Raw genomic sequence first — 23,482 nt, 5'->3', positions numbered from 1 at the left:
TTTAGAGGGGTAAGGTGTGATTTGATCAAAGTTTTCCAGATATTAAGAGGAACAGATGGGGAGATGGAGAGAAACTATTTCTGCTTGTTGGGGAGTCTAGGTAAAGCCTGGCTAACCAACCTGAACCCGACTAGACCCAACTACGTGTCGGGGTCAGGACTATATTCCGAATCCAGCATTCGGGCTTGGGTTGGGTTGGACAATGCTGCCTCCGGGAACTCACGGAATCAGGCTCACCCAAGATTCCCCACAACTCCATCTGCAGGAATAGCCTGCTGCTGGAACGGATGAACAGGATCACAAGTATTACCATTTGGACAAAGTAGAGCACAATAACAAGTTTGATATTAAATTTATTGCAATACTTGTGTTGAAGAAAAATACGGGCCTGGGTTGGCTGTGTTTGGGTCGGGCTCGGGTCCAGTTTCAATTTTATACACGAGCAGGCCTTGAGGTCTAGGACCTTGGGGCATAGTCTAAAAATTAGAGCCAGACTTTTCAGGGGTGTAATTAAGAAACACTTGTTCATGCAAAGGGAAGAAGTTTTGAACTCTCTTCCACAAATGGCCACTGCTGCTAGATCAATTGTTAAGTTTTAAAACTGGGATTGAAAGATTTTTGTTGGCCAAACATTAAGGGACAGGAGGTAAAGCCGGGTATATGGAGTTCGATCGCAGATCAGCCATGATCTAATGGAATGGCGAAAGAGACTCGAGGGCTATACGGCCTCCTCCTGTTCCTATCAGAGAAAACAAAGGTATGCTGAAAGCTTTAATAAGTGCAATGGGAGGAGCCTGGTGCGGAGTATAAACACCAGCACAGACTGGTTGGGCCGAATGGCCTGTTTCTGTGCTTTTATTAGTTGCTGCAGGAATTGTGAATGAGCCGTTAGGCGCCAATTCACCTGAACGACAAAAGTGACCACCCTCGCGCCTGACAGTTCAAAACCCCGGGATCGCGCGGGGCGGATTCAAATCCTAACGGAAAGCCGGCTCGAGCGCGCGCTGGAGAGCGGGAGCAGTTGTGCGCCTGCGCCGGCTCGCGCGACAATAACCGCCTGGTACAAAGCGGCATGAGCGCGCGCATCTGCCAAGAGAGAGGGGAGAAAGGAGCTGGTGAACGCTGAGCGCAGGCCACGTTTGCTGGAGTGGGCGAGCAGCGAGAAAGCCGCTGCGACGCTAACTCCTGTACCTAAATTTCAAACAAAAATAGAAATTGAGCATCTTTTGGCTTGAGCACTTACTTACATGTCTCCTCACCCTCCCCTCCCCCCCCCCCACAAGCAAAAGGTCTTTCTATCGCCACAGCATTGTGCCGCACTTTTCCCCTCAGCTGCGAATACGGTCCTCGTCGCAGCTTGAAAGCATCAAACATAATGAATGAAGGAGAACATAACTTTTGACTCTGTGATTCTTTTTGTCGTTGGTTTGTTTTTTGACGCTTATTAACTGCCGCACGCTAAGCGGGAATATTTTGCAGATCTGACGGTGGGGGTGAATTCTTCTTTGGCCTCCTTATCTCGAGAGACAATGGATACGCGCCTGGAGGTGATCAGTGGTGTGTGGAGCAGCGCCTGGAGTGGCTATAAAGGCCAATTCTCGAGTGACAGACTCTTCCACAGGTGCTGCAGAGAAATTTGTTTGTCGGGGCTGTTAACACAGTTGGCTCTCCCCTTGCGCCTCTCTTTTTTCCTGCCAACTGCTAAGTCTCTTCGACTCGCCACACTTTAGCCCCGTCTTTATGGCTGAATTACAGTTAACAGAAGAGAAATCAATTGTGAAAAATGTGTGACAGGAGAGCATCCCCCTTCTGTCAGGGGTTTTTAGTTATAAGTTTACATGACAAAGTAACAAAAGGGACATTTAATACTCGTTCCCTCTTCGCCGCACTAGCGGCCAGTTAAAAGGCGGGTTAATCTGCAGTTTAAACATACACACACACACACACAAATGACTGGACATTGAAAAACAATCTTACAGATTGTGTTGTCTTTCTATGAAGGGTAAAGCCGGGACCAGGTGAGTTTGTTTTGTCTGCCGCAGTGTGATTCCAGCTCCCATTGAGCAGCTCCCGGGTAAATCGGTGAAGTGTCAATCATGTGGCGTCATGGCATATCCAGGAGCCCAGGGCTTAAACTACTTCTGCTTCCTAGAGCTTTGATAAAAGGGATCGGTTGCCCTGGTGAGCAGTTCACCGACAGCCAAAAAAATAGTGGACCACTTTTCTCTTTTTTTGTTATTGCATTCTGTTAGTCGGAACAAGAGGGGGAGGAGAAAACCCCTTTTTTTCTTTGCATTGCAATTCCACCGTGCAGGAATTTGCAAGCAGAAGTTTGCACGGCGCTTTCCAGATTTCCTTCAATGACAAGAGCGTTTTTTTCTCACCAAACGATATGGACTATTTTTATTTATTGTTTTCTTCTATTCCGCTGTTACTAGAATGCAGGCTTCATGCAGTCGGAACAGAAGGTAGGCATTTGCAAACTTAACATTCTTTGTCCTATGCTATATTGGGCTTGTATAAAACTCCCTAGTTCCCCCGAAAATGCGCAACTGTTGTAATCTCCAAAGTTTAGAGGCGAACGATACGGTGTGGTAATGCTAACTCTTTGCTTATTACTTTTAAAGTTAGGAAAACAACGGATACAAAATACTAATTTTGCGGCAAATATGTGTAGGAGTTGACAGATGTACGCAAGTAGTATCTGTTTCTTTTCCTGCAGATTCACTTTCCGGAAAGTTTATCGATTATGGTCTGATAGTACCGCTCAGCACCGATAACCAGGGTCGCTACATATCGCACATTGTATCGAGTGCAGCCGGTGAGCTCCGGTCTGGGAGGCGCGTTGCACGGAGCACCCCCCGGGAGAGCAGAGCAGAACCGGACTTGTACTTTAATGTCACCGTTTTCGGGAAGGAATTGCATTTACGCTTGAAGCACAACGCCAGGCTCGTTGCTCCCGGTGCAACGGTGGAGTGGCAGGAGGATTTCCAGGACCTATTCACCGAACCTATCCATGGAGATTGTGTGTTTTCTGGGGATATTACCGGTATGCCAGGAGCCACGGTGGCTATTAGCAATTGCGATGGTTTGGTGAGTGTGGAGAAACTAGTTTCTCTAATTATTTGACTGTTAAACTGCGGGATGTACTGGGGGCGTTTAACAACGCAGTCCTGTTATATCATCTCGATGGCGAGACAAGTTGGTTCGAAGGAAAGTTGCAGCAACTGAAATAAGTATAATTGAGTTCCCTTCACGACGTTTTTTTCCCTAGAAAAATCGTCAATGCAGAAAAAAAACTACTTTTTAATTGTTTAACTTGGCTGAATGAAGTTGTTTACAGGTGAGATCTCGTATGCACTTGGTTATAGATATTGGTGGATATGAGATCATCTGGTATATGAGCATTGGGAGTTTGGCCATTCACTGCATACAGAGGTTATTTCCACAATTATTAAATAACTTCAATATTTCACAGTATTTCTTCAATGTAGAAGACTTTAAACCAGTGTTATTTAACGTTGCGCACAATTTGATTTTGGTATTGCTGTGTATTGGGCAGAAATAGCAGAACTCTGGTGGCACAACAGCCCCATACCGTACAATTACTAGTCTTGTTTTAGATTGAGTTTCAGTTTTTCCGCCTTTCCTTGTGTTGATCTGATTGGTGAAATGTTGGGATGTTGACCTTCACCTCCTTTCCGGATTGGCGCTTACTTTATCCGCGTGAGGGAGAGCAAGGAATAAAATCGAGCTATCAAGATTTTGCAAATGCTTGTGGAATGATTACAGGTCGGGCTTCCATCAGTCTCAGTTCATTGGACCTAGTATTGCAGTGTCATAGAAAGTCTGACAACGAGATGTAGCGGATTGGTGCATTGGGTATTGCGTTGTTGGATCATGTCGATTGTATTTTGTTAATTCAGGTTGTTTGTAGTGAATGTATTAAAACCGTGTGATAATTAAGCTGTCGTGTGATGGCTCGGCAGAATGGCCATAACTGTATTGGAACAATTTCAAGGTAGGGTGACAAGCCCTTCAAGGGTAGAGTTCAGAACGCAAATTAACTGAGGGGTCTTGACAGGGTCGAGATGAACGTCTGCACTACAGAAACAATTGCCTTCCGGGCTGTTTGTGTTTCATTTAACCAGCGAGGCTTTCTACGTTAGGAAACTTATGAAAATCAAGATGTTGTTGTAATTGCGCAAGTTATTGTTTTAATGTGAGGGTTTTAAATTTAGAACTTCAATTCAAAGTAGATTTTACTGTTTTAACTAAGACATACCGGAGACATTAAATTATGGTAATGACGGGGATGGAGAAAACGGAACTACTCAATTTAAGTCTGAATTTTATGATGCGAATGCTATCATGTATGGAGCACATCTGCAACAGTACAAATACATTTCAGGCGTAATGTAAATATAACGCTGTATCAGTAATACGAACATACGAATTAGGAGCAGGAGTAAGCCACTCAGCCCCTCGAACCTGCTCCGCCATTCAATAAGTTCATGGCTGAACTGAGTTCTCCACATTACCACCTACCCCCGATAACCTTTTACCCCCTTGCTTATCAAGAATCTATCTACCTTTGCCTCAAACATATTCAAAAACTCTGTTTTCACCGCCTTACGAGGAAGAGAGTTCCAAAGACACTCGACCCTCTGAGAGAAAAAAATTCTTCTCATCTCTCTTAAATGGGCGACCCCTTATTTTTTAATAGTGACCCCTGGTTCTCGATTCTCCCACAAGGAGAAACATCCTTTCCACATCCTCCCTGTCAAGACACCTCAAGATCTTATATGTTTCAATCAAGTCACCTCTTCCTCTTCTAAATTCCAGCAGATACAAGCCTAGTCTGTCCAATCTTTCCACCATAATATAGCCCACCCATTCCAGGTATCAGTCTAGTAAACCTTCTTTGAACTGCTTCCAACGCATTTACATCCTTCCTTAAATAAGGAGACCAATACTGTACAAAGTTACTCCAGATGTGGTCTCACCAATGCCCTGTATATCTGAAGCATAACCTCCTTACTTGTGTATTCAGTTCCCCTTGTGATAAACGATAGCATTCTATTAGCTTTCCTAATTATGTGCTGTACCTGCATACTAACCTTTTGCGATTCATGCACTAGGGCACCCAGATCCCTCTGCATCTCAGAGCTCCACAATCTCTCACCATTTAGATAATGTACTTCTTTGTTATTCTTCCTGCCAAAATGGGCAACTTTGCATTTTCCCACATTATACTCTATCTGCCAGATTTTTGCCCACTCACTTAACCTATCTATATCCCTGTGTAGCCTCCTTTTGTCCTCTTCACAAGCTACTTTCCTACCTATCTTTGTGTCATCAGCAAATTTAGCAACCATACCTTCGGTCTCCTCTTCTAAACCATTTAAATTGTAAAAAGCTGAGGCCCCAGCACAGATCCTTGTGGTACACCACTTGTTACATCTTGCCAACCAGAAAATGACCCATTTATGCCTATTCTCTGCTTCCTGTTAGCTAGCCAATCTTCTATCCATGCCAATATGTTACCCCTTTCACTATGCGCTTTTATTTTTTGCAATAACCTTTGATGTGGCACCTTATCAAATGCCTTCTGGAAATCCACCGGTTCCCCTTCATCCACAGCACATGTAACCCCCTCAAAGAACTCTCCTTGAGTAATTACTACCAGTAATTTGCAATTTTGTGGTTTATTTGGTAGTTAAGTTGGATTTATTTATGCTGTTAGTATCATAAATCGCTGAAAATTGCATGCCATCAAGATCTGTTCATTCGATCTCCTGTAAGTGCACTTTATGTTTTGATATTCCATATTTAGTATGGGATGTATGTGCGAGACTTAGTTTGTGATGTGCTTTTTGGGTAGAATCAGTGCCAGTATTAACATGAATGAAATAGTGGCAAAGTTCCCCATGAAAATAAAGTATCTGTTCCATCAATTGATATTTTGACTAATATCTTGTCCAAAATACATACTAAATAATACCTCAGGGTTTACTTGTACTTGTTTTCCTGAAAATTATCATTGGAATTTTGGCATCTCAAATACAGTTTTATAAAATAAGCGATTGAAGTGGTGGAGGGAATCGTAAGCTTGGGTACATGTGATTATTGAATATTTATATAATTTATTTTAACTAAATGACCGTACCTGTCATCATGCCTTAAAGAAGACAATAGTATATTTGACTGACTGGCATCCTTGTCTTTAGTCTTGGTTAAAGGTTGAGATTTTATTGTGCCAAAAACCTTTGTGATGTAAGTACTTAGATTTTAATGTTTTAATACAAAATATTTTGTATGCTATTTGCATTCTTGATTTAATATTGTTGACTGACTAGTAAAAAGACTTACATTTATATAAATAATTTATTTGAGGAAAGCCTTAGATTACAGAGAGGTATAGATTACAAGAGTTGGCAGGTCATGTTACAGTTGTATAGGACTTTGGTTCGGCCACATTTGGAATACTGCGTGCAGTTCTGGTCGCCACGTTACCAAAAGGATGTGGATGCTTTGGAGAGGGTGCAGAGGAGGTTCACCAGGATGTTGCCTGGTATGGAGGGCGCTAGCTATGAAGAGAGGTTGCGTAGATTAGGATTATTTTCATTAGAAAGACGGAGGTTGAGGGGGGACCTGATTGAGGTGTACAAAATCATGAGAGGTAGAGACAGGGTGGATAGCAAGAAGCTTTTTCCCAGAGTGGGGGATTCAAATACTAGGGGTCACGAGTTCAAAGTGAGAGGGGAAAAGTTGACGCAAACAAAATAACCTGCAGGTGAATTGTGTTATGCAGGACTAGCGACTTTGTTGCCCTTTGACAAGTACCAGGGTAAAGCTTCATTTCATCACTTTGAATTTAATCAGTTAATGCTCAGCAAGGTCTGCTTTGCATTTTTTGTATTGATTAATTTTTTGTATTAATTGAAAAACATTGCCATAAAAAAACACATTTTGAAGCTTGTACTTTTCAACTTGAGCACAAATTACATAAATGTCCATATTGGAGAACTGTTTGTATTGAGCATTTCCTGGTTTTGCATTGTGAGCAATAAAATGCAGAGTGACTAATTTTATGTAGACAAGTTCCTTTAGCATTCTCGTAAAAGGACAGATTGCCATCAGTGTGTTTTGTGTTGCATTGTCATAGAAGGATCATTGGTAAGCCTCCAACCTACTTTAGTATTAGCCAGACAAACTGAATATACACAAAATTCTGCAATAGTATTATTAACTGTTTAATATTTTCTCCTCCTGAATTTTTATAATGTAGCATTATAAGACATTTTTGGTTACTAACCAGTGACATGGTGTCACAGCATAGATGCTCCAGTGTGGTGTGTCATGGAATAGTCCTGATCTCTGCTATACTAAGGAGAAAAAAGGCAAAGAAAATATGAGCAAACCATACTAGATTGTTCATTGTGTAGTTGTCACTATTCTAGGCACTTTGCACTGATTGTCATATAATTTTCACTCATAAATGAGTATCATTTATCAGGGCTGTTGACTTTTCTCGCCTTACTCCCAATAAATCACATAAGCACATATCAAAAGACCACCAATAACTGGAACGCTCAGCGATTGATGCTATTGGCGCATTAAAATGGAGCTGCAAAAGGGGGTTTCATTCTCTAACTGTAGATTGGAGAGTGAAGTGTAAGTATGGTTTTCTGTCATTCAAATTTGAAAGTTTACAGTGGATTGCAGGCAGCATAACCTTGTCAGCAAGGTAGTTAAAACAGAACATTTAACAAAAAACTATGGAGTTAGGTTTTTCCCGTTGGAAAGTTTAACAAGTTGTCGGACACGCATGGACTCTGAGCATCGCAATATCATCCAAATATGTATCAACAGACTTCATAGTACTCTTCCATGATGTCTTCTACAGAGAATGATGAGAAAGAACTAGAGGAAAGAGAAAAAGGATAAGAGTTGCATGCCATTCAGTCTGGGCACTGCACTCCAGGAAGGATATACTGGGTTTGGAAAGGGGTACAGTGCAGATTTACCAGAATGATACTGGGCTGAATAGTTACATTATGAGAACATTATGTAATGAGACAGGGTTAATGTGCACTGAGACAGAATAAATATGGTTGATAATGTTATCGTTAAGGATCCTTTGGGGAAGAGTGATCATAGTATGATGGAATTCATCTTGTGTTTGAGAGTGATGTGTTCAAGTCTAAAACTAGGGTCATAAATTTAAATGAAAGCAATTATGTACGTATGAGGAGTGAGTGACTATGTAAATTAGGAAATTAGATTAAAATATGTTTTTTTTAAATTCATTGATGGGATGTGGGCATCGCTGGTTAGGCCAGCATTTATTGCCCATCCCTAATTGCCCTTGAGAAGGTGGTGGTGAGCTGCTGCCTTGAACTGCTGCAGTCCATGCGAGGTAGGTATACCCATAGTGCTGTTAGGAAGGGAGTTCCAGGATTTTGACCCAGCAACAGTGAAGGAACAGCGATATAGTTCCAAGTCAGGATGGTGTGTGATTTGGAGGGGAACTTGTGACAGTAGATAAACAATGGCAACATGTAAAGAAATAATTCATAATTCTTAATGGGTATGCATTCCCTTGAGGAATAAAAATCCCACTGGAAAAGTGGTTGAACTGTTGCTAACTAGAGAAGTTAAGGATAGTATTAGATTAAAAGAAGAAGCTTATAGTGTTGTCAAAAAGAGTAGTGAGCCTGAATATTAGGAGAGTTTTAAAAATCAGCAAAGGATGACCAAGAAATTGATAGAGGGAGAAAATAGAATGAGAATAAACTAGCAAGACATAAAAATAAATTGTAAGGGCTTCTACAAGTATGAAAATAGTTTGAGATTAGCAAAAGTAAACTACCTCCCTTTTATAGTCTGAGACAGGAGAAATTACAATGGGGAATAAGAAAATGGCAGAGACATTAAACAGATATTTTGTATCTGTCTTCACAGAAGATACAAAGAACTTACCAGAAATTGTGGGGAACTGGTGTCTAATAAGAATGAAGAAATTAAAGTATTTAATATTAGTAAAGTCGAATTGCTGGAGAAATTAATGGGACTAAAATTGAAAAATCCCCTGGACCTAATGGCCTATATCCAAGGTTTAAAAGAGTTGGCTGCAAAGATGGTGAATGTGTTTTTTTTTAATCTTCCAGATTTCCCTAGATTCTAGAATGGTCCCTGTGGACTGGAAGGTAGCAAATATAACCCCGCTGTTCAAGAAAAAGATAAAACGGGGATATAGGCCAGTTAGCCTGACATCAGTAATAGGGTAAATGCTAGAATCTATTTTGAGGGATGTAGTAACGAAGCACATAGAAAATCATAATGTGATCAGGCAGAGTCAGCACAGTTTTGTGAAATATTTGTCAAAAACAATTTTCCCTTTTAGAATTTCTCCGGGTGTAACTGATAGTACCGATAAGGGGGGAAACCAGTGAACGTGATATATTGGGATTTTCAGAAGGCATTCAATAAGGTACCATGCAAGAGGTTGTTAAACAAGATTAGGGATCTTGGAATTGGGGTAATATATTAGCATGGATTGAGGATTGGTTAAAGGATAGAAAACAGAGGGTAGGAATAAATGGGCCATTTTCGGGTTGGCTGGTTGTAACTAGTAGAGTGCCAGAAAGGTCAGTACTTGGGTCTCCGTTATCTATATCAATGACTTTAAATGAGAGTAGTATTTCTAAATTTACTGATGATGCAAAGCTGTGTGGGAATGTAAGCTGTGAGGAGGACACCGAGAAGCTGCAAAGGAATATCGACTGGTTAAGCAGTTGGTCCATAAGTGGCAGATGGATTACAATGTGGGGAAATGTGAAATTATCTGCTCTGGTAAGGAGAATGGAAAAGCAGAATAATTTTTTTTAAAAGTGCAAGACAATTATATGTTGGTATTCAGAGGGATTTGGGTGCTCCCGTACACAAATCCATTACATGGATGTACAGCAAGCAATTAGGAAGCCAATTGATACATTAGCCTGTATTGCAAGAGAGCTGGAATATAAGAGTAAGGAAGTGTTGCTTCCATTATATCGGGCTTTGGTGAGACCACACCTGGAATTCAGATTTGGTCTCCTTATCTAAGGAAGGATATATTTGACTTCAGAATGGGTGCAACAAAGGTTCACTAGATTGATTCCTGGGATGAGGAGGTGTCCTGTGAGGACAGATTGAATAGAATGGGCCTCTGTTCTCTGGAGTTTAGCAGAATTGGAGATGAGCTCATTGAAACATATAAAATTTTATTTATTTATTTAAAAAAAAAATTATTTAGAGATACAGCACTGAAACAGGCCCTTCGGCCCACCGAGTCTGTGCCGACTATCAACCACCCATTTATACTAATCCTACACTAATCCCATATTCCTACCACATCCCCACCTGTCCCTACATTCCCCTACCACCTACCTATACTAGGGGCAATTTATAATGGCCAATTTACCTATCAACCTGCAAGTCTTTTGGTGGTGGGAGGAAACCGGAATACCCGGCCAAAACCCATGCAGACACCGGGAGAACTTGCAAACTCCACACAGGCAGTACCCAGAATTGAACCCGGGTCGCTGGAGCTGTGAGGCTGCGGTGCTAATTACTGTGCCGCTGGAGGGCTTAGAGGTCTGTTTTTCCTCGGCTGCAGAGTCTAGAACCAGGGGTCATAGTCTCAGGATATGGCATCAAGGAGCCCAAGCAAAACTGGAATCAATGGGAAACTGGGGTGTTGGGTGGGGGATCTCTGCTGGTTGGAGTCATACCTTGCACATAAGAAGATGGTTGTGGGTGTTGGAGGTCAATCATCTTAGTGCCAGGACATTACTGCAGGAGTTCCTCAGGGTAGTGTCCGAGGCACAACCATCTTCAGCTGCTTCATCAATGACTTTCACTCCATCATATGGTCAAAAGTGGGTATGTTCGGTGATGATAACACACAATGTTCAGCACCATTTGCGACTCTACATAATGAAACAGTCGTGTCCATATGCAGCAAGACCTGAACAGTATTCAGGCTTGGGCTGATAAATGACAAGTAACATTGCCTGGCACTTGTGTGGCACCAATGACCATCTCAAACCAGAGATAATCTAACCATCTCCCCTTCATGTTCGATGGCATTACCATCACTGAATCTCCCTCTATCAACATCCTGGAGGTTACCAGTGATCACAAACTGAAATGGACCAGTCAATAAATGCTGTGGCTACAAGAGCAGGTCAGCGGCTGAGAATTCTGCAGTGAGTAACTCGTCTCCTTTCTCCCCAATGCCTGTCCACCATCTACAAGGCACAAGTCAGGAGTGTACTTGCATGGATGAGTAAAGCTCCAATAACACTCAAGAAGCTTGACACCATCCAGGACAAAGCAGCCCACTTGATTAGCACCCCATTCACCATCTTGACTTGGAACTATATCACCGTTCCTTTACTGTCACTGGATCAAAATCCTGGAACTCCCTTCCTAACAGCACTGTTGGTGTACCAATACCCCAAGGACTGCAGCAGTTCAAGAAGGCAGCTCACCACCACCTTCTCGAGGGCAATTAGGGATGCGCAAAAAATGCTGACCTAGCCAGCGAATGCCCACATCCCATGAACAAATAAAAAAAGATGTCCATTTAGGACTGATAAGAAATTTTTTTGCTCTTTGGAATTCTCTATCCCAGAGGACTGTTGATGTGCAGTTAATGAGTATATTCAAGCCAGAGATTGATAGATTTTTGGGCACTAAGGGAATCCAGGGATATGGGGATAGGGTAGAAAAGTGGGATTGTTGTCGAAGGTATGCTTTGATACTGAATTGTGGAGTGGGCTAGAGGGCCATCTGGCCTACTTCTATTCCTAAATCTTATGTTATTAGATTGGATAAACTTAAAGGAATACAATCTACGTTTAGAAGGTTGAGGCGTAATCTATTAGAGGTATTTCAATGACATAAGGAATAGACAAAAAGAAGATTTTTCTTTAGGTAGGGAAATCTAGAACAAGGGAGTGCAATCTTAAAAATTAGCGCTAGGCCATCCAGGAATGAAATCAGGAAGCAGTTTTTCACACAAAAAGAATTGTTGAATTCTCTCCCCTCAAAAGCCTATGGATGCTGGGCAAGTACAGTTTGCAAGATTCAGATTGGCTGATTATGATTAGGTAAGGGTATCAACTGATTAGGATCAAAGCCATAAAATGGAATTGAGGTACAGATCAGACATGATCTAATTGAATAGTGTAACTGGCTCGAGGGACTGAATGGCCTACTCCTGTTCCCATGGCACTGTAACAGATTATGGGCTGACAATGCAGCTTGAAGTTTCATTCTGGCTGTGCAATTTAAAAAAAAATTGTTTTTAGTACATGAAGGGGTACAAGTGATACGCAGGGGCTCTGTTCAGATAAGCTCCCAGCCTCTGCAGCTCTAATGCACATCACTGTTGTAGGGCCACTAATTTTCAGAGTTTTCTCCTCCATCTCGGTGAAGTCATATGCTGGTGGTCCCTTTTTAGGTTTTACTCCTTTCCCTCGTTGTGTGCTGCTTTTTAGTTTAGTTTAGAGATACAGCACTGAAACAGGCCCTTCAGCCCACCGAGTCTGTGCCGACCATCAACCACCCATTTATACTAATCCTACACTAATCCCATATTCCTACCACATCCTCACCTGTCCCTATATTTCCCTACCACCTACCTATACTAGGGGCAATTTTATAATGGCCAATTTACCTACCAACCTGCAAGTCTTTTGGCTTGTGGGAGGAAACCGGAGTACCCGGAGAAAACCACGCAGACACAGGGAGAACTTGCAACTCCACACAGGCAGTACCCAGAATTGAACCCGGGTCGCTGGAGCTGTGAGGCTGCGGTGCTGTGTCGCCCCTTTCTCCTGTAGAAAGACAGTATGAGAGTTAGTGAGTGGCTGTAGAAAAGGGAAGTGCACATTTTGTTCTGCTTCTGCTTGTACTACATATATTGAAAGGGAGAAGATGCTAGCAGAATAGGAGATGTCAAATGGAAAGCAAGTGGCAGAAGTGTGAAGTGAGGAAGTAGTCATCAGAGGAGGACTTGGTTCTGCAATTGCTACCATGTAAAAATAGAATTTTGAAGGTGGCAAGCAAGAAATGTTGTTTGGAATGAGATGAGAGGTGATGTAGTGTACCCTTGTGATTTTTGGTGAAGGATGTGTTCCATAGGAAGTGTGAGGGAGGACTGTTGTCAGGTGTGACGGAGACAGTGAAATATAGATCTGTTACTCTTTCAGGACATACAAGTGTTTCCTACATTGAATCCAGTTCCCAGTGGTTATGCTCTTGGAACTGACCATCTCTGCCACTCCTGTCTGGGCCTGGAAAATCTGGGTCTCTAAAAGTGCTATCCATATATTCCCTCTCACCCACAACATTTAATTTGTTCAAGCTTCCATCAATTTTTCTTTAAACTTTTTTTTTGCCGATGATCTCATTCATATCCTCATACCGATTCACAGACCAGTAGTAAATTTTCCAGATTGACATTATCAAAACCCTTCAGAGTTTTGAACACCTCTATTGAATATCCTCTGAGTTCTTTATCTTACTGGAAAGAATGCCACTTTCTCTGGTTTCATCATAACTAAAATCCCTCATCCATGGTACATGCTTTAGTAAATCTCTTCTGTACCCTCTCAGTGGCCTCGACATTCTTCCTAAAGTTGGGCGTCTAGAACTATTCCAACTTTCCAGCAAGAGTCCATCTTCTGAGGCACTGGGGTCCTCTGGTATCTCACCCAAGTAGCCATTTTGATGTGTGAACCTCAAAAGACTCTTCTACTGCAAGGGGGAGTGGGGCTGAGAGTGACATCTGAAGCAGATATTAATTACGTATGTGTACTGTTTAGTCAGGCGTTATTGAATCGTGATCAAGCATAAACTCTGCTCTTCCCCAAACACACACACACACAAAGGGATGCTGAGGCTATACTGGTGCTCTATCCATTACATTTATGACGGTTCCAGTGAAAGTAAGATTCAACCCAAGTATGCAGAAATCCACGATTGCTTGAATGTAGCTTTAAAATACTTGGTTACGCTGCTGGAGTCCATGATCTCAAAAGAGAAAGCCACATGCAGTACTGATTTTCAACATTTTGTCAATTTTTATTCAAGTGAGACTGGTAATTTGAAGGGCTTGAGCTGAAAGCAAGACCATTTTTATTTGCCATAACATATAATGGAGTGCAATGTAAACCGATAATACAAGTGAAAATAAACTGCAAAATTGTAACAATCCAGACTATGTCTGTGCATTTGCAAAGAATGCAATTTTACCACAAAATCAGTTTCAGCGTTCTTCAGTTTGTTTGCTGAAAACCACAGACCATGACTCGAAGTTCCAGATTTTTGTAAAGGACCATGTATTCATCAGTTTAGTCCCAGCCTGAAAGTCCTGACAAAGCAACTACATCTTCGGATTTGATTAATACTACTGTCAGTTGTTGATTGACTTGGTTTATCATATGTTTTCTATTTCAGAAATTTCTGAGTGTGCATAATTTGTTTTAACTTAAATATTTTGTGACTGATTTTTGATTTCTCTTTTCCCCGCCCTCCCTGCTTGTCGTCTTCTCACCCAAGATAGCTTCTTAGCTTCTAGGGTGGGGCGTAGCCATTTCTAAGGGCACAATTGTTGACATCCATCATTGGCTAATATTTTTAGAGATGTGTTTAGTGAGTGCAGGAAAGCACTCAACACCAACCACCAACCCCCCGCCCCATCCAGTTTTCCCTCAGTCCTTCAAACAACTTGACTAAACCTAACAAAAGCCTTCGAGGGAAATGTGAATGATTGTGTTTTTTTGGGGGGAATTATTGAATATTAATGGATTTTTATTTGTCTCTTTGAGCAAAGGACACCAGGTTCAATTTTGGTACTTTCGAGTATAAGTATCCTTTAAAAAAGCTAAATTATCAAATTTTCAGTTAGACTTATGCTAAGATAACAGTCTATTACAATTTGGATATGTTACAACCAGCTTATGTTGGCCAACATTCTTCCACATCAGTGCTTCTGATATGTCTTCCTTTTTCCTCAACCGAGGATTCCCCCCTACTGTGGTTGGCAGGGCCCTCAACTGTGTCCGTCCCATTTCCTGCACCTCTACCCTCACCCCTTCCCCTCCCTCCCAGAACCGCGATAGGGTTCCCCTTGTCCTCACTTTCCACCCCACCAGCCTCCACATCCAAAAGATCATTCTCCGCCATTTCCGCCACATCCAGCCTGTGCCTCTACCAAACGCATCTTCCCCTCCTCTCCCCTGTCAGCATTCCGAAGGGATCATTCCCTCTGACACCCTTGTCCACTCCTCCATTACCCCCACTACCTTGTCCCCTTCCCACGGCACCTTCCCCTGAAATCGCAGGAGGTGTAATACCTGCCCAGTTACCTCCTCTCTCTCCTCACTATCCAAGGCCCCAAACACTCCTTTCAGGTGAAGCAGTGATTTACTTGCACTTCTTTCAATTTAGTATACTGTATTCACTGCTCACAATGTGGTCTCCTCTACATTGGGGAGACAAAACGCAGATTGGATGACCGCTTTGCGGAACACCTCCGCTCAGTCCGTAAGCATGGCCCTGAGCTTCCAGTTGCTGGCCATTTCAACACCTGCCCCTGCTCTCATGCTCACATCTCTGTCCTGGGATTGCTGTAGTGTTCCAGTGAACATCAACGCATGGTCGAGGAACAACACCTCACTTACCGATTAGGCATGCTACAGCCTGCCGGACTGAACATTGAGTTCAGTAATTTCAGAGTGTGACGGGTCCCCTTTTTTTTTTCTTTTCTATTTGTTTATTTACTTTAGTTTGTTTCTACTGTGCCTACTCACCTTTTTTTCACATTTGTGCTTGGGGCTATTCATTTTACTGTCATTTGACACCCTCTCTGTACTAACACTTTTTGTCTTTCACCACACCATTAACATACCGTTTGCCTTTGTTCCATGACTGTCTGGCCAGTTATTCTCTGACCTTGTGCTATCAACACCTCTTTTGTTATCTCTTGCTCCAGCCCCCACTTTACTTGCTTAAAACTTTTTACATTTCTAATATTTGTCAGTTCTGATGAAGGGTCGCTGACCTGAAATGTTAACTCTACTTCTGTCTCCACAGATGCTGCCAGACCTGCTGAGTATTTCCAGCATTTCTTGTTTTTATTTCAGATTTCCAGCAACTGCAGTATTTTACTTTTATTTAAGTAGTGAAGCTTATTTCATGCAGTGCTTTGGTTTTTCAGAATTAGCTGTATCTCTATGTAGATTCTTGCAGGAGTATGTCAAGAAACCAGCTTCTTAAAGGCCCTTTTTCTCATACTGAGCAGAATTTTTCAAGCTTTGCCAAGGCTCACTATTGAGAGGTTTTACTTCTAGGTAAATTCATGACCTGAATGATGGAAATAAAAAATTGGGAAAAGGTTATTGCACCATGATGAATGTTATAAAAATCAAGTTACTTAAATTTTAAAAAATTATTAGAAAACATCTGCATGATTTGGACCAAAAATCTTGTCACATGTTTATAGAGCAGCAGCACTCGTTTGACAAAGGTGAGTTCATTTATGCTATGACTGTAAGATCTTCAATGACCAGCAGTCTTAAACTTCACTTCATTAACGGCTACAACAAACATTTCTGTAGTGTCCATTGTGCATAAGAACATCAATGTGACAGGAGGATGTCAAGTAAGAGACTGTAACTGGAGTTAAAAGTGAGGGGAAAGCATAGTTGAAGAGAAATATTTTGGAAGGAAGAATGGTAGAAAGACAAAGAGAGAATTCAAGAAACTGGATTTTGGGGACTCAAACAGGGGGAGGTAGAGTTGGATGAATATTCATTTGGGAATTTGCAGAGAAAGGGCAGGTGTCAATAGGTTGTATTTAAAGTAGGGGAGTCAATGTTGGGCTTTTTTAGAGGGAGTGGTGATGACCATTTCCTGTAGTGGGGATTATACCAGAGGGTAAAGAAAAGTCAACTTGAGACTGATCGGAAGAAGATGGATAATGAGATTGACTGCCTTTATCCAAGTGTGGCATTAAGGAGCCCTAGCAAAATTGAAGTCAATGGGAATCGGAGAAAACTTTCCACTGGTACCTAGCGTAAAGGAAAATGGTTGTGTTGTTAGAGGCCAAACCTCTAAGCCCCAGGACATCACTGCAGGAGTTCTTCAGGTTGGTGTCCAAGGCCCAACCATCTTCAGCTGCTTCAGCATTGACCTTCCCTTTATCACAAGATCAGAAGTGCGGATGTTCTCTGATTGCACCATGTTCAGTTCCATTTGCAACTCCTCAGATAATGAAGCAATCCGTGTTTACGTGCAGCAAGACCTGGATAACATTCAGGTTTGGGCTGATAAGTGGGAAATAACATTTGTGCCATACAAATGCCAGGCAATGCCCTTTTCCAACAAGAGAGAATTTGACCATCTCTCCATCACATTGAATAGCATTCCCATCGCTGAATTCCGCCACCATCAACATCCTGGGGGTTATCATTGTCCAGAAACTGAATTGGACCAGCCATTTTATAATCTGTGGCTCCAAAGGCAGAGGCTGGGAATTCTGTGGTGAGTAACGCACCTCCTGACTCCCCTAAAGCCTGTCCACTATCTACAAGGCACAAATCAGGAGTGTGATGGAACGTTCTCCACTTGCCTGGATGAGTGTAGCTCCAATAACGCTGAAGAAGCTGGATGCCATCCAGGACAAAACAACTCTCTTGACTGGCACCCCATCGACCACCTTAAGCATTCGCTCGCTAACCACCACCACTGACACACAGTGGCAGCAGTGTGTACCATATACAATGTGCACCTTCCAAACCTGCGACCTCTACCAGTTAGAATGACAAAGGGCAGCAGACGCATGGGAACACCACCACCTGCAAGTTCCCCTCCAAGCCAGGAACCATCCTGACTTGGAACTATATCACCGTTCCTTCATTGTCACAGGGTCAAAAACTTGGAACTCATTCCCTAACAGCACTGTGAGTTTACTTACACCACATTGATTGAAGTGGTTCAAGATGGCGGCTCACCACCACCGTCTCGAGGGCAATTAAGGATTGGCAACAAATGCTGGCCTTGCCAGCTACGCTCACATCCCACCAAAGAATTAAAAAAAGTCAGGAGCTAGCTCGCGAGAGGGGTGAAGAAAGAGGCGAAACAAGTGAGTTTGAGGGGAAGATGGCTGGGGTGGTGTGGTTGAGGGAACTGAACATTGAAAGGAGGGGCAGGCAAGGGGCCAGAGCGGGAGCACACAGCAGCAGTTGAAAGTCTATGAGCTCCTTTCCTTCAGTGTGAGATGAGGGTGCGGATTGTGAGGTAGATTACTGTGTAGGAGAGGTGTTTTGGATGCCTCTTGCTTTCTAGGATGATCCCAGGATGAGAGGGTTTGGCTGTAGAGAATAAATGGTTGTACTGTTTTGAGATGTTCAAGCCTGGTCTGGCAGTGGATAACATGGACAGCTGTAGGTGGTGAAGTCTTTGGAGGGGTAAAGAACAAAGAACAGTACAGCACAGGAACAGGCCATTTGGCCCTCCAAGCCTGCGCCGATCTTGATGCCTGCCTAAACTAAAACCTTCAGCACTTCCGGGGCCCATATCCTTCTATTCCCATCCTATTCATGTATTTATCAAGATGTCTCTTAAACGTCACTATCGTATCTGCTTCCACCACCTCCCCCGGCAGCAAGTTCCAGGCACTCACCACCCTCTGTGTAAAGAACTTGCCTCGCACATCCCCTCTAAATTTTGCCCCTCGCACCTTAAACCTATGTCCCCAAGTAACTGACTCTTCCACCCTGGAAAAAAGCTTCTGACTATCCACTCTGTCCATGCCGCTCATAACTTTGTAAATCTCTATCATGTCGCCCCTCCACCTCTGTTTTCACTGGAACGACGATCAGAGTTTATCCAACTTCTCCTCATAGCTAATACCCTCCAGACCAGGCAACATCCTGGTAAACCTCTTCTGTACCCTCTCCAAAGCCTCCACGTCCTTCTGGTAGTGTGGCGACCAGAATTGCACGCAATATTCTAAGTGTGGTCTAACTAAGGTTCTGTACAGCTGCAACATGACTTGCCAATTTTTATACTCTATGCCCCGACCGATGAAGGCAAGCATGCCGTATGCCTTCTTGACTACCTTATCCACCTGCGTTTCCACTTTCAGTGACCTGTAGACCTGTACACTCAGATCTCTCTGCCTGTAAATACTCCTAAGGGTTCTGCCATTTACTGTATACCTCCCACCTGCATTAGACCTTCCAAAATGCATTACCTCACATTTGTCAGGATTAAACTCCATCTGCCATTTCTCTGCCCAAGTCTCCAACCGATCTGTATCCTCTGACAATCCTCATCATTATCTGCAACTCCACCAACCTTTGTGTCGTCTGCAAACTTACTAATCAGACCAGCTGCATTTTCCTCCAAATCATTTATATATACTACAAACAGCAAAGGTCCCAGCACTGATCCCTGTGGAACACCACTAGTCATATCCCTCCATTCAGAAAAGCACCCTTCCACTGATACCCTCTGTCTTCTATGACCAAGCCAGTTCTGTATCCATCTTGCCAACTCACCTCTGATCCCGTGTGACTTCACCTTTTGTACCAGTCTGCCATGAGGGACCTTGTCAAAGGCTTTACTGAAGTCCATATAGATAACATCCACTGCCCTTCCTTTTTCAATCATCTTCGTCACTTCCTCAAAAAACTCAATCAAATTAGTAAGACACGACCTCCCCTTCACAAAACCATGCTGTCTCTCGCTAATAAGTTTGTTTGTTTCCAGATGGGAGTAAATCCTGTCCCGAAGAATCCTCTCCAATAGTTTCCCTACCATTGACGTAAGGCTCACTGGCCTATAATTTCCTGGATTATCCTTGCTACCCTTCTTAAACAAAGCAACAATATTGGCTATTCTCCAGTCCTCTGGGACCTCACCTGTTGCCAATGAGGATGCAAAGATTTCTGTCAAGGCCCCAGCAATTTCTTCCCTTGCCTCCCTCAGTGTTCTAGGGTAGATCCCATCAGGCCCTGGGGACTTATCTACCTTAATGCTTTGCAAGACACCCAACACCACCTCCTTTTTGATAATGAGATGACTGAGACGATCTGTACTCCCTTCCCTAGGCTCATCATCCACCAAGTCCTTCTCTTTGTTGAATACGAATGCAAAGTACACATTTAGCACCTCGCCCATTTCCTCTGGCTCCACACATAGATTCCCATCTCTGTCCTTGAGTGGGCCAACCCTTTCTCTGGTTACCCTCTTGCTCTTTATATACGTATAAAAAGCCTCGGGATTTTCCTTAATCCTGTTTGCCAATGACTTTTCATGACCCCTTTTAGCCCTCCTGACTCCTTGCTTAAGTTCCTTCCTACTGTCTTTATATTCCTCAAGTGCTTCGTCTGTTCCTAGCCTTCCAGCCCTTACGAATGCTTCCTTTTTCTTTTTGACTAGGCTCACAATATCCCGCATTATCCAAGCTTCCCGAAACTTGCCAAACTTGTCCTTCTTCCTTACAGGAACATGCTGGTCCTGGATTCTAATCAACTGACGTTTGAAAGACTCCCACATGTCAGATATTGATTTGCCCTCAAACAGCTGCCCCCAATCTAAATTCTTTAGTTCCTGCCTAATATTGTTATAATTAGCTTTCCCGCAATTTAGCACCTTCACCCGAGGACTACTCTTATCCTTATCCACAAGTACCTTAAAACTTATGGAATTATGGTCACTGTTCCCGAAATGCTCCCCCACTAAAACTTCGACCACCTGGCCGGACTCATTCCCCAATACTAAGTCCAGAATGGCCCCATCCCTAGTTGGACTATCTACGTACTGTTTCAAGAAGCCCTCCTGGATGCTCCTCACAAATTCTGCCCCATCCAAGTCTCTGGCACTAAGTGAGTCCCAGTCAATATAGGGGAAGTTAAAATCACCCACCACCACAACCCTGTTACCTTTACATCTTTCCAAAATCTGTCTACATATCTGCCCCTCTACCTCCCGCTGGCTGTTGGGAGGCCTGTAGTAAATCCCCAACATCGTGACTGCACCCTTCCTATTCCTGAGCTCCACCCATATTGCCTCGCTGCATGACCCCTCTGATGTGTCCTCCCGCAGTACAGCTGTGATATTCTCCTTAACCAGTAATGCAACTCCCCACCCCTTTTACATCCCCCTCAATCCCGCCTGAAGCTTCTAAATCCTGGAACATTTAGCTGCCAATCCTGCCCTTCCCTCAACCAAGTCTCTGTAATAGCAACAACATCGTATTTCCAAGTACTAATCCAAGCTCTAAGTTCATCTGCCTTACCTGTTATACTTGTTGCATTGAAACAAATGCACTTCAGACCACCAGTCCCGCTGTGCTCAGCAACATCTCCCTGCCTGCTCTTCCTCTTAGTCCTACTGGCCTTGTTTACTATGTCCTCCCCATTTATTTCACTAGCTGTCCTACTGCTCGGGTTCCCAGCCCCCTGCCACACTAGTTTAAACCCTCCCGAGTGATGCTAGCAAACCTTGCAGCCAGGATATTAGTGCCCCTCCAGTTTAGATGCAACCCGTCCTTCTTGTACTGGTCCCATCTGTCCCTGAAGAGATCCCAATGGTCCAGATATCTGAAACCCTCCCTTCTACACCAGCTGTTCAGCCGCGTGTTTAGCTGCACAATCTTCCTATTCCTAGCCTCACTGGCACGTGGCACAGGGAGTAATCCCGAGATTACAACCCTCGAGGTCCTGTCTTTTAACTTTCTACCTAACTCCCTAAACTCCCCCTGCAGGACCTTGTCACTCTTCCTGCATATGTCGTTGGTACCGATGTGTACCACAACCTCTGGCTGTTCACTCTCCCCCTTCAGAATGCCCCCTGTCTGTTCAGAGACATCCTTGACCCTGGCACCAGGGAGGCAACATACCATCCTGGAGTCTCTTTCACGTCCACAGAAGCGCCTATCTGTGCCCCTGACTATAGAGTCCCCTCTAACTATTGCTCTCCTGCGCTTTGTCCTTCCCTGCTGAACAACAGTGCCAGCCGTGGTGCCACTGCTCTGGCTGCTGCTGTTTTCCCCTGATAGGCCGTCCCCCCAACAGTATCCAAAACTGTATACTTGTTAGAGAGGGGGATAGCCACAGGGGATTCCTGCACTGGCTGCCTGCCCCTTCTAGCGGTCACCCATCTATCTGCCTGCACTTTGGGTGTAACCACTTCTCTAAAACTCCTGTCTATGACGCTTTCCGCCACCTGCATGCTCCGAAGTGCATCCAGTTGCTGCTCCAACCAATCCATGCGGTCTGTGAGGAGCTGCAATTGGGTACACTTCCTGCAGATGTTGTCGTCCGGAATGCTGGAAGCATCACGGACCTCCCACATCTCTCGGGTGAAGCACTTCACCCCTCTGACTGACATTTCTAACACTAATTAATAAATTAATTTAAGATAAATACTTATCAAATCCTTACTAAATTATGATACACTTAACTATATGGTCCCTAGTGCTAGATTCCTACTATAAATACTAAATGCTATCTAAATACAGTAATCTCCTCTCTCTGGTTTAGTTACTCTACTTATTAATTAATTAATTAGGGTTTTAATCAATTTTTATCAATGTTTTATTTTCAAGTTCGGTACAGATTCCCTACCAGCCAAGCTTTTTTTTATACTTACTGGTCCGGAACTCTGCCCTCCGAGTCTTCTCCGTGAATGTAGGGGGTGGGACACCATTTGTGACCTGGTGAGGGCAGTGCAGGTAGAGGCAACCAAGTTTTAGAGCAGATTGAAAGAATTGTGGACATCTGTGTCGTGGTGGGTCAGAGGAGATGTTGGGAGCTGGAGAGAGCACTGGTGACCGGGTAGGAGAGTTAAATTCGTCAGCAAAAGATTGCAACCAGAAATGAGAGAAGTAGGAATGTAAATCATGAGATTTTTTTTTGTTGCACTTTGCACTTCCTTTAGAATTTTAGTTGAAATTGATAAGTATTCAAAGTTTAGAAAGATTGATTGGTTTCGAGATAGGCAGGAACTATTGGTATGATAGGTAACACAAAATTAGTAAACATGCAGTTTGGGGACTACGAGTGACCTCCAGTAACAATCTGGGGGTAGATTTTCAATGAATGGATGGAAATTCCTGGGAGTGGGTGGGTTGAGGGTGAATGTGCACCTGAGTCTCCATTTCAACACAGATGTCTAAAGTTCTGCAGTGGGGGACATTTACCCAATGCATTTCTATTTTTTTTTTATCCCATCTGTTTGTTTTGTAACTTGTTTGTAGATTATTGCTCATCAGATTTCCAAATACATTTGAAATTAATTAATCATTTATGATGCCAATTTTAGACATTAAGAATGTAGACCATATTCAAACATTGATTACGTTAGGGATGTGCAAAATCTGGAAGATTGGAAAAATAGCTGTGTAAAATTGTTA

The 23,482-nt window shown here is 43.0% G+C and overlaps 1 protein-coding gene across 2 annotated transcripts in view; it reads left to right on the top strand.

Moving 5' to 3' along the window:
* Positions 1-1,177: 1,177 nt before the first annotated feature.
* The window catches only part of LOC137355506 (A disintegrin and metalloproteinase with thrombospondin motifs 14), a 216,831-nt gene continuing 194,526 nt past the window's right edge, over positions 1,178-23,482 (top strand). The window contains exons 1-2 of one of the 2 annotated variants that reach the window (XM_068020728.1): positions 1,178-2,468; positions 2,723-3,093. In XM_068020728.1, the coding sequence (XP_067876829.1) occupies positions 2,393-2,468; positions 2,723-3,093 (447 nt within the window). In that variant the 5' untranslated portion in view covers positions 1,178-2,392. The remainder of the gene's footprint in view (positions 2,469-2,722; positions 3,094-23,482) is intronic. The other variant, XM_068020727.1, reaches the window with a different exon arrangement.

Source organism: Heterodontus francisci, chromosome 42 (assembly GCF_036365525.1).
Source record: "Heterodontus francisci isolate sHetFra1 chromosome 42, sHetFra1.hap1, whole genome shotgun sequence".
NCBI classification, from domain to species: Eukaryota; Metazoa; Chordata; class Chondrichthyes; order Heterodontiformes; family Heterodontidae; genus Heterodontus; species Heterodontus francisci.
The sequence above is the reverse complement of the archived record's forward strand: the minus strand, read 5'-3'. Positions and strand labels throughout refer to the sequence as shown.